The sequence below is a fragment of the Malaya genurostris genome, chromosome 3 (assembly GCF_030247185.1).
Source record: "Malaya genurostris strain Urasoe2022 chromosome 3, Malgen_1.1, whole genome shotgun sequence".
Taxonomy (NCBI): Eukaryota; Metazoa; Arthropoda; class Insecta; order Diptera; family Culicidae; genus Malaya; species Malaya genurostris.
Genome location: NC_080572.1, coordinates 79,600,613 through 79,616,992, shown reverse-complemented (window position 1 = coordinate 79,616,992; position 16,380 = coordinate 79,600,613). Strand labels below are relative to the sequence as shown.

The 16,380-nt window shown below is 38.4% G+C and overlaps 1 protein-coding gene across 1 annotated transcript; it reads right to left on the bottom strand.

The window, feature by feature from the left end:
• Window positions 1-1,472: 1,472 nt before the first annotated feature.
• On the bottom strand, window positions 1,473-12,906 carry LOC131437527 (uncharacterized). Its single transcript, XM_058606930.1, has 10 exons — window positions 12,698-12,906; window positions 12,407-12,642; window positions 11,945-12,352; window positions 11,692-11,882; window positions 11,182-11,633; window positions 9,905-11,119; window positions 8,198-9,323; window positions 7,122-8,131; window positions 1,754-2,992; window positions 1,473-1,693 (listed from the first exon to the last, which is right to left on the bottom strand). Exons 1-10 carry the CDS (start codon window positions 12,791-12,793, stop codon window positions 1,571-1,573), a joined length of 6,096 nt encoding a protein of 2,031 aa, XP_058462913.1. The 5' UTR covers window positions 12,794-12,906; the 3' UTR covers window positions 1,473-1,570.
• Between the last annotated feature and the right edge of the window lie 3,474 nt (window positions 12,907-16,380).

Genomic DNA, 16,380 nt, shown 5'->3' with positions numbered 1-16,380 from the left:
TTCTCCAGCGGCAATTGTTATTCTTCGCAGATTGGTGTTAAGTTAACCGTATGATTGTAAATCCAGATAAGTGCTCGGCCATTACGTTCACGAGGAGAAAAATGCCATTGCATGTCGAATACTTTCTGGATGGATCCTTGATTGGAAGATCGACTAGCGTTAAGGATCTTGGCGTCCATCTCGACGGGCAACTTACATTCAAGCATCACATCAGTTACATTGTAGCTAAAGCTTCCCGTAACTTAGGATTCTTAATGAGAATTACTAAGCACTTTACAGACAGAACATACACTGTCTAAAATCGCTTTACTGCTCGCTTGTTCGTTCAACTCTCGAATATTGCTCGGCAGTTTGGAACCCATGCTACCTGAACGGTGCTCATAGAATTGAGGGAATACAGCGCAGATTTGTTCGCTTCGCTCTTCGCCAATTGCCGTGGACCGATCCTCATCAACTGCCTAGTTATGAAAGTCGTGGGTTATTAATCGGTCTCGACACATTACAGTGCGACGAGAATTATCACGCACTTTGATAATAGCAGATATATTCAACGGTAGGATCGACTGTCCCGTTTTGCTCAACGAAGTTAATATTAATGTGCGACCCAGAGCTCTCCGCAACAGTGCTTTTCTACGACTTCCTGTACGACGTACCGGCCCTTATCCGTTCTCACTCCACGTTCACATTCACTTCATTTACATATCACTTCACTTGATTTTACCTATTACCGGTATCACGCATAGTGAAGTGATCACTGTGGTGGAAAAAACCAAATTTTTCAACAAAATGTTGGTGGCGTGATGTTCATAATGACATCGAATTCATTTAAGTAATTACTTTTGTCTCACAAGCGACTTTCGTAATAAGGACCTACATTCACTTCACTTGATTTCCACCGTGTAGTGACAACGGTAATAAGGGCCACCAACTATGGCGCAAACGATTCTGTTATTGGTTTACAGAGATCGTTCAACCGTGTTTCATCTGGGTATGATTTTAACCAAACCAAATTGTGTCTGTTGATTGTAAATAAATAAATAAAAATGATTGGTTTCACTGTAATTAAATTGATCACTCTGTCTAGCAATGGTGCCTTCATTAGCCGGCGATAAACGGCAGTTGATCATTGAATATTTTTTATCTATGGCGGTTGTAAACGTCAAAATGAATCAAATTGGAAATAAAACGTAATCATATAAAACCAAGTAAACAAGCAACACAACACAAGTGTCACAGTAATCTATTGCATGCTATTTTACATTGATGATTTTAAATAAAAAATAAACTTACCTGAAGCCCTGCAAGATTACATATACCTGTAAAACATCAAAAGAGCTTAAATAATTGCTGCATATTCAACTTTGAAAGTTGAACCTACCATGGAAACCATATCAAACTATTTCTTTTTCAATTCTGTTCAAAATTATATTATGCATGTGTTTATTTCTTTCATAATTGACACTATTTTCCACTTATTATCGTCAAAAGTATATATTCAATTCCAACAAGACACATGATACGTTTTTTTGTTTTGTTTGGAATTTGCGAATTATGCTGTAATACTACTTCTCTAAACCTGTTTGTTTAAATTAAGTGCACTGAAAACTGCTCGGGTGATAACTGATGCTATGCCAAATTCTTCTAATTCAAGTATTTGTTGTCGCAGGGTAGGTTCCATGTTGTTGAGTATTAGCTGTAAATGATATCAAATTTTTATTGGCTTAAGCGATTATAATTTCGTTGTTCGGCTTACCTTTGTCAACGCTGGCTTCTGCGTATCATTTGCATAAGGAACTAATATCGCAGCCATGCAAACCCGATTGGCATTGATGCAAACCTCAGCTATGTCCATGAGATTGAGTGAAGCCGAAATCGGACACTTTTGCAGCATTATCAGTGACTTTGCCAGTACGGCATCTTCCTCGAATGAACGATTCCGGCTAGCGTTTCGGAACGGTGCTTTGATGACCGTTTCCCAAGCCATGCGATAGCCTTCAAGGGTAATCAACTGTTCTCGTGCCGAGACTATATCCAGTAGCATGGTTAAGTGTGATATCATATTGGTACGCGACATTTGCTTCAGTACTCCATTCCATATCTGTGGCACAAAGATGTTATAACCTAAGCAAATGTAAGCGATAACCTCTAGTCCCTTGGAAGTAGTTGCATGTGATTGCCACAGGCGTTTTAATAAACCCATTTTTTCCGTTTCTTCAAATTTACTCACAGTCAGGTTGTTAAAACCAAGTGATTTGAGAAAGTAAATGCACTTCAGCACTATGTAGTGGTTCGGGTTGAATACGTCTACGTAAGTCATGCATTGATCATCGATTAATTTACTAAAGCAGTCATAAATTTGCAATTGCTTTTTAGCATCAATATTGGCATCGCCCGTACAAAGTTGTGTTATTAGAAACTGAACACTTTTTTCCTTGTTCCAACTTTTAAGTATATAATGAGCTCTCGCCACGTACTCATCGGCTGAAGTGGCCACATCAGAATTGTCTGTTGACATGTTATGGTCCTCGTACAGTGTCTCTTCCATGTTTTCGCTTGAATCGTTACCGGATCCGAAAATCGAGAGCCATTTCTGAATCAGAGTTACTTGAATAGCATCGATATCTATCTGGTGTAGTTTGGAAATCTCACACACCAAACTGTTGATGTCCACCTTGCGTTGAAGCGTTTCACTGTAGAGTGCGTTTATGAGCTCTCGTGGGTTCTTCACCAGTGCCAGTAGTTTATCATCGCTGATGCCGTACTGCAACAGCAAATGTTGCGTTTTGAAAATGGGATACTTGCGTATAATTTTGTCTATTTTGTCTTTGGCATCGACGTTACTGGCCAAGTCATCCTCGTGCTGGCAAGCGAACTTGTAACACTCGTATGCGGCTTCCACCTGATCGGCTCCCTCCGGTGCGTTGTTTGTCACATAGTAGAGGATGAAAAGTTTCGAAGAAAGATCCGATACACAGTCCACCACACGCAGGATCTGAAAAACAAAGTGGTTTGTTTGAATGAACCCAGTAAACGATAGATTGATACAATTAAAATATCAGGCACAATTTTCAATAAATTAATGTTTAAAAAATAGAGTAAGTCATTTCGCCGAAGGTCATTACTCCAAATGGGTCATTTAGTCGAATTTCGTGCAAAGCGTAGATAACTTTAATAACGAGAATGAAGCTAACTTTAAAAACGAGAACCGAAGCCGATGTGGCTCAGTGACACAAAGCCACCAAGGTGACGGTGGATGAGTTTTCTGTCGACCCTCCCTGGAAATAGGGGCATAGAAAACCTGTAAACGACTTGTTTGACCAGTTTTCACAAAAAAAAACATTCATAAGCACCTGGCGCGAAATACTTTCTACCCGATAATCTCAGAATAGTTTTTCGTGTAATAAACAAATTTTGGAAATGATATAGAATTACTGGGAAACGATCGGTGCCCCGAAGGCTCCTGGTGGCATGTACCATTCGACTCAGCCCGACGAGATCGGAAAATCTCAGTGTGTTTATGTATGTATACTTAAAAGACGTTTCTTACCGTTACCGTTTCTTACGTTTCTCGCAGATGGCCAAATTCGATTTCCCCAAGCTTAGGCTAGTTTGAAAGCTACCATTGGGTCATTGAAGTTCGGAGTTGAAATGGTTTTTGATTCCGGTGATTGAGAACTGAAATCTGTTTCATAAGATGCATATGACAACCATGATTGTAAAATTCATGCATAAAACTGCGGCTTAAATTTCATATGACATAGTCACATAGTTACTGTCAGAATTTAAAGTTTTTTTTAATCCGCCTATTGCTTAAACAATATTTAAAAATTATACTTTTCACAGATAAGAGTACGTATTTTTAACTTCGTAAGAAGTTTTTACTCGCTTTATTTTTCAAATATGGCGGCTCTGACTGGTTCTGCTCAAACTGATTCGATTTGTTGGTGGGCAGAGTTGGTATTTCACTAGAGTGATACACCAGCGTGTAAGTTTCATGTTTAAATAGAAGATGCATCATTGCGGCCTTCTTATGCGAGGGCAGGGATAGCACCTAGCTTTGGATAAACCTGGCAAGCGAGTGGATTACAGGTTTATATTCTTGTCATCTGCGAAGGATACCTGTGATCCGTTCAGAGGAAAATTTACATTGTTGAAGTACAGTAAGCAAATTCTGTGAAATTCCGGATACTTAAACAAATTCTCCGGAAACACAGTCGTCAATTTCAGTAAGACATCGATTGCTGAGATATGATTGTATCCATTGAATAACGTTTGCAACAAAGCCGAGTCGATCTAATTTTGCAATTGTGATATCATTTTTTGATTTTACCGAGGATGGATAACGTCTAGATAACGTCCGTCTGCAACCCGTTAGACATAGAGTTTGCCACGTAAGATGTAAATCATACAAGATTGGTAGCTGTGGAGCGCTTCGAACCCGTATTCGAAGTATCATCGATGTACTGCTTGCAATCTGGCAATACCACTTTTTCGAACTGTTTAGGAGTAGCGCTTAGAGAAGTGATACCACGGTAGTTGTTTACATCTCTTTTATCGTCTTCCTTGTAAATTAGGAACATAAATGAAGATTTCCATAAATCGGGAAATACTTCTTTTGCTAATGATATGCTAATGGTACCCGCTGGTATGCCATCCGGTGCAATCTGGTCCAGCAGAACTCGATGATGCATTTTTTGACGTGTTTTGCTTTACCGCTTTAAGTAATGGTATAATATTTTCAAAACTCTTCAGTATGTAATTTCGGAACCGAAAGTCGATACTTGATGAAATTCAGAAAATTCATATATATCTTAAGTTTGTGAAAATCGGTCAATCCATCTAAAAAACCTGTTTAATCCTCTAGTGGTGTAATGATGCCTTTCTCATATCAATCATACTATCATATATAACGCTGTGGTATTCTTCAAAATAATTTTCTTCGATTCTCAAAAGAATAACCGAAATCGGTTTGTTTGACCGTCTACTGATAAAAACTATCAATTGGAAAAGATTTGAGGTCGATTTAGAAATTTTTTTAAGGTTTCTCCCCATTTTCAGTGATGGTATACAATTTTTAACCCACTTTACCCTCTATTTCCGGATCCGGAAGTCGGTTTCGCATGAAATTCAGGAATTACGTATGGGACCACAGGACCTTTCATTTGAACCTAAGTTTGTGAAAATCGGTGGCGCCATCTATGAAAAAAGTTAGAACACATATTTTTTTTTACACATTTTACCAAACCGGAAGTCGGATCCAAATAATATTCAGGATTTTTTTATGGGACCTCAAGACCTTTCATTTGAATCTAAGTTTGTGAAAATCGGTTCAGCCATCTCCGAGAAAAGTGAGTGACGTCATTTTCCCATTTTTGGTGCATATCACCCTGCTATTCCGGAAGCGAAAGTCGGATCCAAATCATATTCAGGAATTTGGTATGCGACTATGAGACCTTTCATTTAAATCTAAGATTGTGAAAATCGGTTTAGTAATCTCTGAGAAAAGTGAGTGACATTATTTTCACATTTTTGGTGCATATCACCCTGTAGCTCCGGAACCGGAAGTCGGATCCAAATAGAATTCTGGAACTTTGTATGGGACCGTTTCACATTTTTGATGCATTATTTCCCCCTTTTTGGTACATATCACCCTGTAATTCCGGAACCGAAAGTCGGTTTTTGCAGTGATTGTGTAGCCTTTCTATATGAGAAAGGCAAACAGCCTGGTGAATTATTTGACACATACGCACACATTCAGACACTGTTAACTCGGTGAACTGAGTCGATTTTTACAGTGATTGCATAACCACATGCTATATGAGAAAGGCAAACAAAATCAGCAGTCGAAATGTCGGTCGATAAAACAGTCGTTCTTTCTTCAGGGACTGCTTAACTCGAATGCTACATTTCATTTACAATCGTTTCATCATATTTAAAAATTGAGCGATATCTAAGCTCTGTTCGATATTTTCAATTAAAAAACTTTTTCATTGAAATTAATCTTTAGGCAAAAAACCTTCCGTCGAAATAAAAAAAAATATTCACAAAAAAAACCCTTTCAGTAAAATGTTGAAATGACCCACTCCCGTGCTAGTATATGTCTGGTCTCGTTGGTAGTTAAAATATCAAAATTTTCTACTCTCTATCTTTGCAGCTATAGTCCTAGGATGTCCTTTGCTGTATCAAGCAAACGTCTGCATAAAACTCGGTCCATGGCTGCTCGTCGCCAGTCACACGAGGCAAGAATACTTTATAGATCGGCTTCCACTTGATCGATCCACCTTGCTCGCTGCGCTACTCTTTTTTTTGTCCCAGCCGGATCAGAACCAGATTCGTAGCACCTTTCTTTCGAAAATACTAAGGATGCGTTGGTCCTCTTCCAGTCTAAAGAGCGTTTTACAGATGGTCAGTTTCATGTGGTTATTCGATTGAAGGGGTTTTCTCAAAATAAGCCTCTAAATTTCTCTGCTGGTATCATTATCGGCGGTCACCAGTGAGCCAAAATACACGAACTCGTCAACCAACTCGATATCGTCACCGTCTATCAATATTCTCGACGGGAGGCTTAGTGTTTCTTCTTTCTAGCTTTCTCTCAGCCTAGCCTAGCTTCAGTTTTCAGCCCGATGTATGGTTCCATCATCTTCCCAAGATTACGTGCTACAATATCAAAGTCGTCAGCAAAGCCAACAAGCTGTACGAACATTCGGGAGATCGTACCACTCGTGTCGATCCTCGCTATTCGAATTAAACGTTCCAAAGCAATTATAACAAACAATCACCATCACCCCTCTTCGAGATTCGAAGGGACTCGAGAGCGTCCCAGATACTCGGACGTAACACATCACTCTATCCATTGTTGTTTAGACCAATCGCGTCAGTTTATCCAGATAACCGTATTCGTGCATGATCTGCCATAGCTGCTCTCGATTGTGTCGTAAGCCGCTTTGAAGTCAATGAATAAGTGATGCGTGTAGTTGCAACAGTCAAGCTTATCACTCTTATTGTAGATGGAACATACCACTCCTTACATCATTTCCTCGATTCGATAGCCTCGTACCTAGCACGGTTTTCTAACAAGTAATGGAAAAAATAGTTTAGATATATGTTGATCGGGTACTTACCGATTGCAAAAACGAATTGTTCACCGGTTGCAGATGCCATCCCGTGGCCGGTGCCAGCTCCTCTGCTTGTATTTTATATTCGGATATGGAATTTATGACTGCTGATTTACAGAAGTAGTCCTGCAGATCGTGGGGATCCATATTTTCGAGTCGAGCTTTGAGCTCAACCAGCACCAACATTTTTTTGTAATTCTCGATTGTAATTTCTTCCTTCAAAAGTGCCTTCAATGGATGACGAATTAGAAGCAGAAAAGGTAGACGATATTTGGCAATCTTCGGAAGCATGCCGCCGTCCGGCTGTAGCTTCAGCCAAGCATCCAACTCGATCTGTCCAGCACGATGTGTTCGTTTCATGGTCAGTCCGTCCATCAGGTAGTTCAATATGTTCTTCCAAATAATCATTTCCTCCTGGATGTGATTAATTTGAGAGAAAATCTCTAACACACAAATGTACATTTCGTAGAAGTAGAAGTTCATTTCTTCCACGTATTTCATCAGTTTTGAACTCAACAGGACGTGATTGGTGACTTCGTTTATGTAGGGTTGACACTGTCTGAGAATACTGTCAGGTGAGGTTTTAATAGTAATCACTTCTTTGCCGAAATTATCTTGACTGACTTCAAATTCCAACTCCTGCAGGCTTAGTGTCGTGATGATTTGCGACACAAGAACCTGCTGATAATCCCAGGAAAAGTTTTCACTCATCTTCCGCAGAAGATCAACGCTGAGACTTTTGCTCTTCATCTCCTTGGTTAGATCGGTAATGCTGTGGAATGAGAGTGTTTTCTTGGCTTTCAACGATGGATCCAATTTACACAATTCATAGAAGAATCGGAAACGTGTACGGTTGCCACGCTCTTCAACGGCCTTCTCCATTTCTCCAATATTGATATAGTAGAATTCCAGCAGAGCGTGGAAGGCTGCTCGTTGCGACTCGTTCAGCATATTGCAACGCAAATATTCGAGACATTTATCGCGATGTTCGCAATGCAATAGAACAAACACTGCCACTGAAAATGAAAAACGAAATTAAAATACTGAGGTAACAAACTATATATGTAATTACATTTACTTACTATTGTAATCGGGTTCTTTTTGGGATAAAAAGTACTTTAATGATTTTCGTTTCAAATTTTCAGCGAATTCAGCCGGAATTAAAACACCTGTTTCTTTTTGATAGGAAAGTACCAGTTGCACCAACATTACAGCTGCTGGATATTTTTTATGCTTGACTAAGGATTCCAAACTCGATTGGAACTCCGAATTTATCGTGGAAACATCAATCGATGTCAGCAACTCACGAAAGTATACATGCGGTGGTTCCAATTTGCTTGTGTTCAAGCTACTAACGACCACTTGCAGCCCTAGTCCGATGCATTTAATGATCATCTCTTGATCATCTAAGTTATGGCTCACCTCCATGGCATCGTCGTTTGTGTGCACCATATCAAACGTAGAAAGAGAATCACGTTTACAACTTTTTCGTACCGAAACATTAGCCCCATTGGTCAGAGCACCAAGTTTTGCAAAAATTTTTTCGGGTATCGTGGCTCGTTTACCGTATTCTTTTAGCACATCGACTTCGTAGTATTGACTGCCCAATTGAACCCATCTCAACAGCTCTAATTTTGCCATTCCTTCAAATATGCTCTCGTTATAGCAATCCCGAAGTAGTTTATCCGCCAACGGGTAGGTCAATGGATCCAGTTCCCAATTAGCATTTGAATTCACGAAACACTTCATCTGTTGTGTCAACACCAGGGCCACTAGGCGCTGTATGTTGCCATGTGTGTTTCGATTCAAATCGACGATTTCGACAACCCTCGACAAAATGGCACAGCTCACATGAACGCTGTCAATGAGTTTTAATATTTCGTACAAGCCTTTTAGATAGTCAGAAGACAAACCATCCGTCAAACGTTTCATTCCACCCAACAATCCTGGAATAAATGACTCGCGATCTTCTTTGATCTTCGATATCAAATACTTGATACCGCTTTCCAGTAACAATTGACGATCGCTGTCATCGACTAGCTGCTCCCGAGTTGCCTGTAACTTGAACTCTTTCCGTAGATTTATAATGTTGAGCATGTCATGTATTTCGGACTGAGTCATCGGTGCACATCGTGACCGGAGTAGTCGCAGCAGCTCGATATAGCTTTCCGTAAGTGCGTCAATGGCGAATGTACTGTCTAGTATTTGCTGTGAAAAATTCAAAATTTAGATCAATGAATGTTTTTAAATTTGAAATTGAAGTGGAAGTATTCCTTAGCAGAATGTTTTCAGATATGAACAATTTCAGAAATAAGTAACAAGTCATCAGACTTCAGACTTTACACACGAAGCGATTGAACACTGTAAAAACATAAACATAAAAAAAAAACAAACAACTCCAAAGGACAGTCCTATGGAATTGTTCGAAATGTTGACGTAGGACAACACAAATATTGTCGAAAATCACTGTAAAAATTTGTTCTGAATATTTAGGTTTGCCTTGAACGCCATATTTATACAATTTACAGTTTCCGAGCGATTTGTAGAAAGTACATGTAAAAATACATTCCTCCATTTTTAAAAATCAGTCTTCTGTTGAATTGGTCTCTCCAGCCGTAAAAAAAGAAATGATTTATCAAACTGAAAACGTGTGCATAGTTTCATTCAAATTGGGGAAAATCGATCCTTTATACTTTGCCACCTTTTCTGCTGTTAATTTCTGAAATTGCTCATTTGGATACGACTATACAATGGTGCGAATTTTTGAAATTCTTACAATACACACTTACAATCAACATTTCCACGGTGGAACGGCAACAGTCTTGCTTTCGTTGTTCGGCCAATCCGTCGATGTACCGGATCGAGGCAGCGAATTCTCCGTACTCGGCCAACCGAAGCATCACATTCAAATCCACTGGATGAGCAATCTCCGGAGCCGATTCGGTCAGTTCTTTGATGTCGTTCAACATACTGGGATCGCGCATCTTCAGCACTCGATTGGCTAGCATTCGAAGACATCCCTGACTTTTAGCGGGCCAACCGTACTTAACTTTGATGATTTTCACGATCTGCGTTCGCTGTTCGAGCAAAATTTTTGCCGCTATTGGGTGGTCAGTGTTTGCATATTTCATCAGCGGCGTTATAGTCGCCGACCAAGGAGCAGGAGATGATTTCAGAATGTCAAGAATTACATTCAATTTGCTATCTTCGTTGTGAATAACGTCTACGAGAATGACGCAACGTTCTTCCCAGTAACTGATGTTTTGGTTGGAAATCAGAAAATGGATGTACTGTGTGATAGAGGTTTGTAGTCGATGTTCTTGACCAACAAACATGGGATACAAAAATTCATTTACAATTCGTCTCAGATTCGAAAGCTGCACAGTTTGCAATAGACGAAAAGCCGTGTGCTCTTTGGTTTCCTGGAGATAATTTTCGAAATTAGTGGTGAGATTGAATTTTTCTTTTAGCAACGTAAGATCCTTGAGAGCGTCACTCAGATGTTCCATTTCTTCCATGTTTGTTTCGTACTGTAGGCGCATATCCATGATTGGAAACTTTACGTCTTTGAAAATTACTATAACATCTTCAATGAAAGTGAGTCCAATTTTCGGCCAGAAAGGCGAAAACTGAAGGGCTTTTGTTTTCCCAATCACGAACGTTACCAGAATGCGCATCATTTGAGGAAGATGCTGCAGAATTGGAGGCACGAAGTGCATTAACCATTGGATTAATTGCAGTGGAGGTGTACCTTCCGGAATTGATTTCAGTAGACTGGCGATTTTCAGAGCGTCCATGTTTAAGATAATGGAAGAAATGTGACGAGACCATATAAGACAGGCCGCTGCCATGTCGGTTTTGAACAATTCAATGCAATGCTTGGTGAGATTTGGATGATACACAAAATTTTGCCATTCAAAATCGACCTCGTAAGGATCGATTAACTTCAATGTGTCCAATCGAAGCAACTGTTCATTAATTTCACCTACTTCAGGACAATTTTTCTAAAAATAATAAAATGATAACAACAAACAAAAAAAAGCCTTAACGAAACTCAATTACTCACATCTATTCTATCCAATAAAAACTGAAGAAACTGCTTTTTTATGTTACGTTCGGGAATAGCAAACATACGAATGGCAAGCAAAAAAGACGGGTCGCTAATCATTTGCAAAATTTCCATCATTTTTGCAAACATTTCCTGAAGCAGTTCTGCTGCCGAATGCCTGCTGGAGGCCAGTTTGGCCAATAGATGACGAACCTTTGCCTGGTGGATCAACTGCAAGCTAAGGTCAAACTGTTTGGCAAACACTTCCGCTTCGTCTAGTCGGCCTGTGCGGATTAACTTGTCCAATCGAAGCGATGGTTGTGTTTCCGATAGAATTTTCATTTCAATCTCTTGTACATGCCTTTTGTCCCCGGCATTTCCAGTGATGTAGTAAATGTTGACAGCACTTTTGGGCTGCTGAACCAACCATACATGTTCATTCATATCGAGTTCGTATTTACAATCCATTGCTGAAAACATCACTGAAATTAATTCAATGAGCTCGAATAAAGGCAGGACAAAACTTACAAGGAAAATCAACAATTTTCATCAGTCTCAAACCGCTTTCATCTGGTTTCGTTAACAGTAGCAATTCAACTGCTTCTTCCGTACATTCCATAATAATGAAGTCATCTATTTTGAAGGGAATACTAAGCTCCGACGTTAGTTTCACTATGGCACAAATTTCAACTAACTGTCCACTGTTGGTTAAACCGATACTGTAAAAAACACAAAACAATTAAAATGTAAACTAATATAAAAATATTCTCAAATAACGTACTAGCAACCGCCTATGTTAGACACCTTTTTGATACCCGAATAATCCGGTTTCAGAGAAAATTTTTCGAAACAATTTTTGCTTTGATAGTAAATTGATTCATTACTCGTTGACAAAAATGCAGTGTAAGGTGAATCGTGTTCTGGGTCATATCTTACAATCGGTACAAAAGCTGTGCTTATCTCGCGAAAATGTTTTTCGAACACCCGATCAATAGCGATGCATTCATCAAAATTCAGTGCATTGTCCATGTTACTTATATCCAATTGTTTCAGTGATTCGTTTAGTTTGCCTTCGTCAATAACAATCTGGTACACTGGGCCTCTACAGCACTGTACGAAATAGCTCCCATTCAAATGTCGAATTTCGGCAAACGTTCGGTTCGCGTTGTAGTCATCTGGATGGATGGATCTAGAAATACTTATTGCAAATATACTGTGAACTCAACTCATGATAGTTTCTCACAAATTAAACAAGTTCAATCCTCGAACATGAAACCCAGATATCATCCCGTTAGAAAGTGCACAAAGTACCAAATCGCCACTCTCCGAAGTCACGACGCATTCTATATCACAGGAAACGTCTAAAAAATTACCATCGTTGCAGCAGTTCTCATCCTGAAACACCACTAAGGTTTTATCGATTGAAATAATCAATCGACGATTCTGTAGGATTCCAGTCACATACGGATTTCTTTCAACCTGTGGTTACGAATATTATTAACAAACAACAATCAGAAACGTAATTATATATTACCAATTTTTCACTGGAAATACGAAATAAACCAGTAGTACAAAATTCGCTGTTGACGGTTTCATCTTCGATTGAAATTAGTTCAAAGTTGGACCACATACTAGCACTTCCAAATGAATTTTATTTAAAAACAATTTATGAAGCTTTTCGGGGATAAAAACTAAAAATTATTCGATTATTCCTCATTCGCCAGAATAACAAATATCAAACCGTTAATTGCCCGCGCATAGTATGAATATGAATCCTATAGACGTCAAAATTTGATTTCGAATAATTTTATTTTCATGGAACGTCATGAAATTGGATCAAGAGTGTGCGATGAATGTGCGATGTTTTAAGAGTTGCCCCGCTTAGAGGAATTCTGGCAACCGTCAGAAAGCTGGCTGCATTCCGGCTGCTGTCAAAATTGTCCAGGCGAAGTTGCGTCATTATCTCTCCTCTTTTTACTTTTTTATTCGACTTCATTTGATATTCGTCAATCCCGCATGTACATACAAAAAACGAATCTTGAGACGAGGTAAATGATATTGAAACATGGGTATTCTTGGTAGTGAGAAAGCATTGATTTTGGCAATAACATGTTCCATAATTAGTATATATGAAGGGCACTAACTTATTGTCCTTCATATGTACTTTTTATTGTAACAATAAAACCAAGACGCTGAAAATGTAGAACCGATTCAAAACGGTTCTGCTAATCTTGTATGGCAAGAATTTGACAGAAACAGAACCGTTAATAACCGCTAGGCGAAATTCTCTGCCGGAAACGGTTGTTGCATTGTTGTCACACTTTTGCCGGTATTCTGGCAGAGACATAGTCAGCCGTCTGGGGGGAAATCTGCCTGCCGCATATAAGTGGGTTGCAGTAATATTACCCACATTATCGAAATGACGGAATGAGCAATGAAATCTTACTCGACTGCATGATTTTTTAGTGCTCGATCGGTTCAGTGCTAGAATTTTCGCCTGAGTTGACTGTTCGATCAGCCTGATTGACAGTGACATTTTAAATGTCATTGAATATTCGCTCATTTTATGAATGTGTTAGTGTGAAATTTATGCGACTTAAGCCATTTCACTACACTCCAGCTAGAGGAATGGATGATGCTGACTAAGGTAGGCCGTTTTGTTAATTTCCAGCGAATTTCAATAGTTTATGTTGGGATTCTAAGAAGAACTGGTTATTTACTAGTTCTGTATATCCGAAAAACATGAAGATTTAAACTTGTATATTCAGTTATACAAGGTTTTCGTTTAAAAATAAACTGAAAATCAGCACGAAAACGTGCAAAATCAGGAAAGAAGAAGAAGAAGACGAATTGACAATTCAGTCCGCATCTTCTCACTCAATTCCGAATGATTTCCGAATCAACCGGTTGTAGGCGAACCGGTTCATTCGGAATCGGTTGTTGCACTGGAGTTGGAATTGATTCGGAATCCATTATGATTTCCACATGAAATTCCGAATGAAAATTTCTCGCCGATTCGGAATTGATTCGGAATCCATTCGGATCTGATAATGTGGGTAATATCAACAGCGGCCCTTACACGATAATTAAAAGTGTCATTACTAAAAAGTAAGGTCTGCGAGCTCAGTAATGACACGAGTAATGATGCAATTCCGGATTTTCCATCATTACCAACATTATTTCTTCTTCCTATTTTTTGTGGAAGTGCTGAATATCGTCAGTTGTATTAGATGAGAAAATTTGACAACCATGAAGTAAACATTCTCTTCAGAACTATACGTGAAAAAAATTCTGGAAATGACAAAGTGTAGATTTAAATTATTAATGTTTCAATGGCAAATAAAATTTATTTTCAGCTAAACTAAGATAAAGAACTTTAATTGCTAGGGGGGAAGTTATTCTGGTTACAAGCCCCGTGCTGGAGTAGTTACAAATACTCATGATTAATAATGAACGTTTAATGCTAAAAAGTAATGATGTACAGTAATGCAGTAATGACGAGCGTTTGAGCGTTTTAATGATCCTGTAAGGGCCGCTAACAACTTGTACTTGCTTATGTCAATTTCAACACATCACGAGCTGGTCCGAAACTGGCTCGCGAAGTGGATTAACAATTGTCAGGTACTGTCCTAGGTTTGTAATGACGTTATTAGACATTGGGCCGCAGTGGTCCAACGTTTTATTATTGTGGTCCAACGTCCAGTAAATTATTCAACAAGGTTCCAAAATTGGATTAAAATTCAACACTGATTTGAATTCTTACTGAGTTGCAAATCGTTTACACGACCAATATAAGTCACGTAAGACCAATATCTAGTATTTAATTATTGTTTTTGCCTTTCTCATATAGAAAGGCTATGCAATCGCTGTGAAAACCTACTTTACAACCGAGTGTCATATACCATTCGACTCAATTCCTCGAGATCACAAAATGTCTCCGTGTGTGTGTTTTTTTTCTAATTCTTTTTTTCAATTTGTACCTACTTGTTAGTGTAGTGTTATTAAAAGATCATGATAACGATGCTATTCTATAAATGTACACTTATTGTCTTTCTCATATAGAAAGTTTATGCAGTCACTCACTGCACGAGACTCACTCAATTTTCTCAGATATGATTTGATCGATTTCCACAAACAGGCTCAAATAAAAGTTCCTATAGTGTCAGAGGTTGCTGTTTAGTTTCATTCGGGGCCGACTTCCGGTTCCAGAACTATAGGGTAAAATGTGCAGGGATGCAAAATAGAGAAAAATTCTTATTAACTTGACATAACAGTTTACAAATGGAAAAGGTTGTTAGTTTATACCCAAAGAAAGTTTCTTATTTTATTCAAGATTGAAAAAAAATTTCTTCACAGAATCTTCCAGTGATATTTTTGAAAATATAAGTAATATGAGAAATGCATTATTACACCACAAGGTGGATTAAAAAAGGTTTTCGAATTAAATTCCCCTTACCAAAAGACGATTTATGCACGAAGTTGACCAATTTAGCCCCAAGCTACGTTACTTGATTCTTCCTATGTATTGGTATATCATTACAGCCGCAAACCAAACAGAATGTTTTGGTATGCAGGAGAAACCAAAAGTGGAATTCAATGAAAAAATCTACAATACTTCGAGTTTCGCTGTCATGAAAATGAAGTTGGTTTTATATTCAATTTATTGTAGCCATTCATAAGATATTTATATACGAGAAAATTTCCATTTTTTTACTAAACGCCTGGAAACTATTCATGTCTGTATCATAAATTTTCATGAATCATAAGTATCATTTACTTGTTTCCGCTATTTCAATCGAATGAAACTTTTTTTTGTATCATTCATTTTCTTGTACTTATGCAAATTCACTATTTATGATTCATGCAGCACGCAAATTAGAAACGAGCACAACAAAAAAAAAGAAGAAACTGGTGGAACCTCAGTTTCTCAGCACTTCTGTATTTCGAAAAATACTTTCAATATACCACATCGGAACCTACTGTCAAATTATACGTCACTACAGTCACCATGAAATGGAACTAATATTATTTTTAAACACATACACTAAATTCTACATCGTTTTGAAAAGTATCGATATTCGAGAACACATTCATTTCTAAGACAAGACCTAACAACTGAAATTTGGCACACGTTTTTAGAATGACAAACCACGGATGGAGAGACCGATTCAACTCAAGACTGATTTTTAAAAGGGTTTAGGTATTTTTGCATGCACT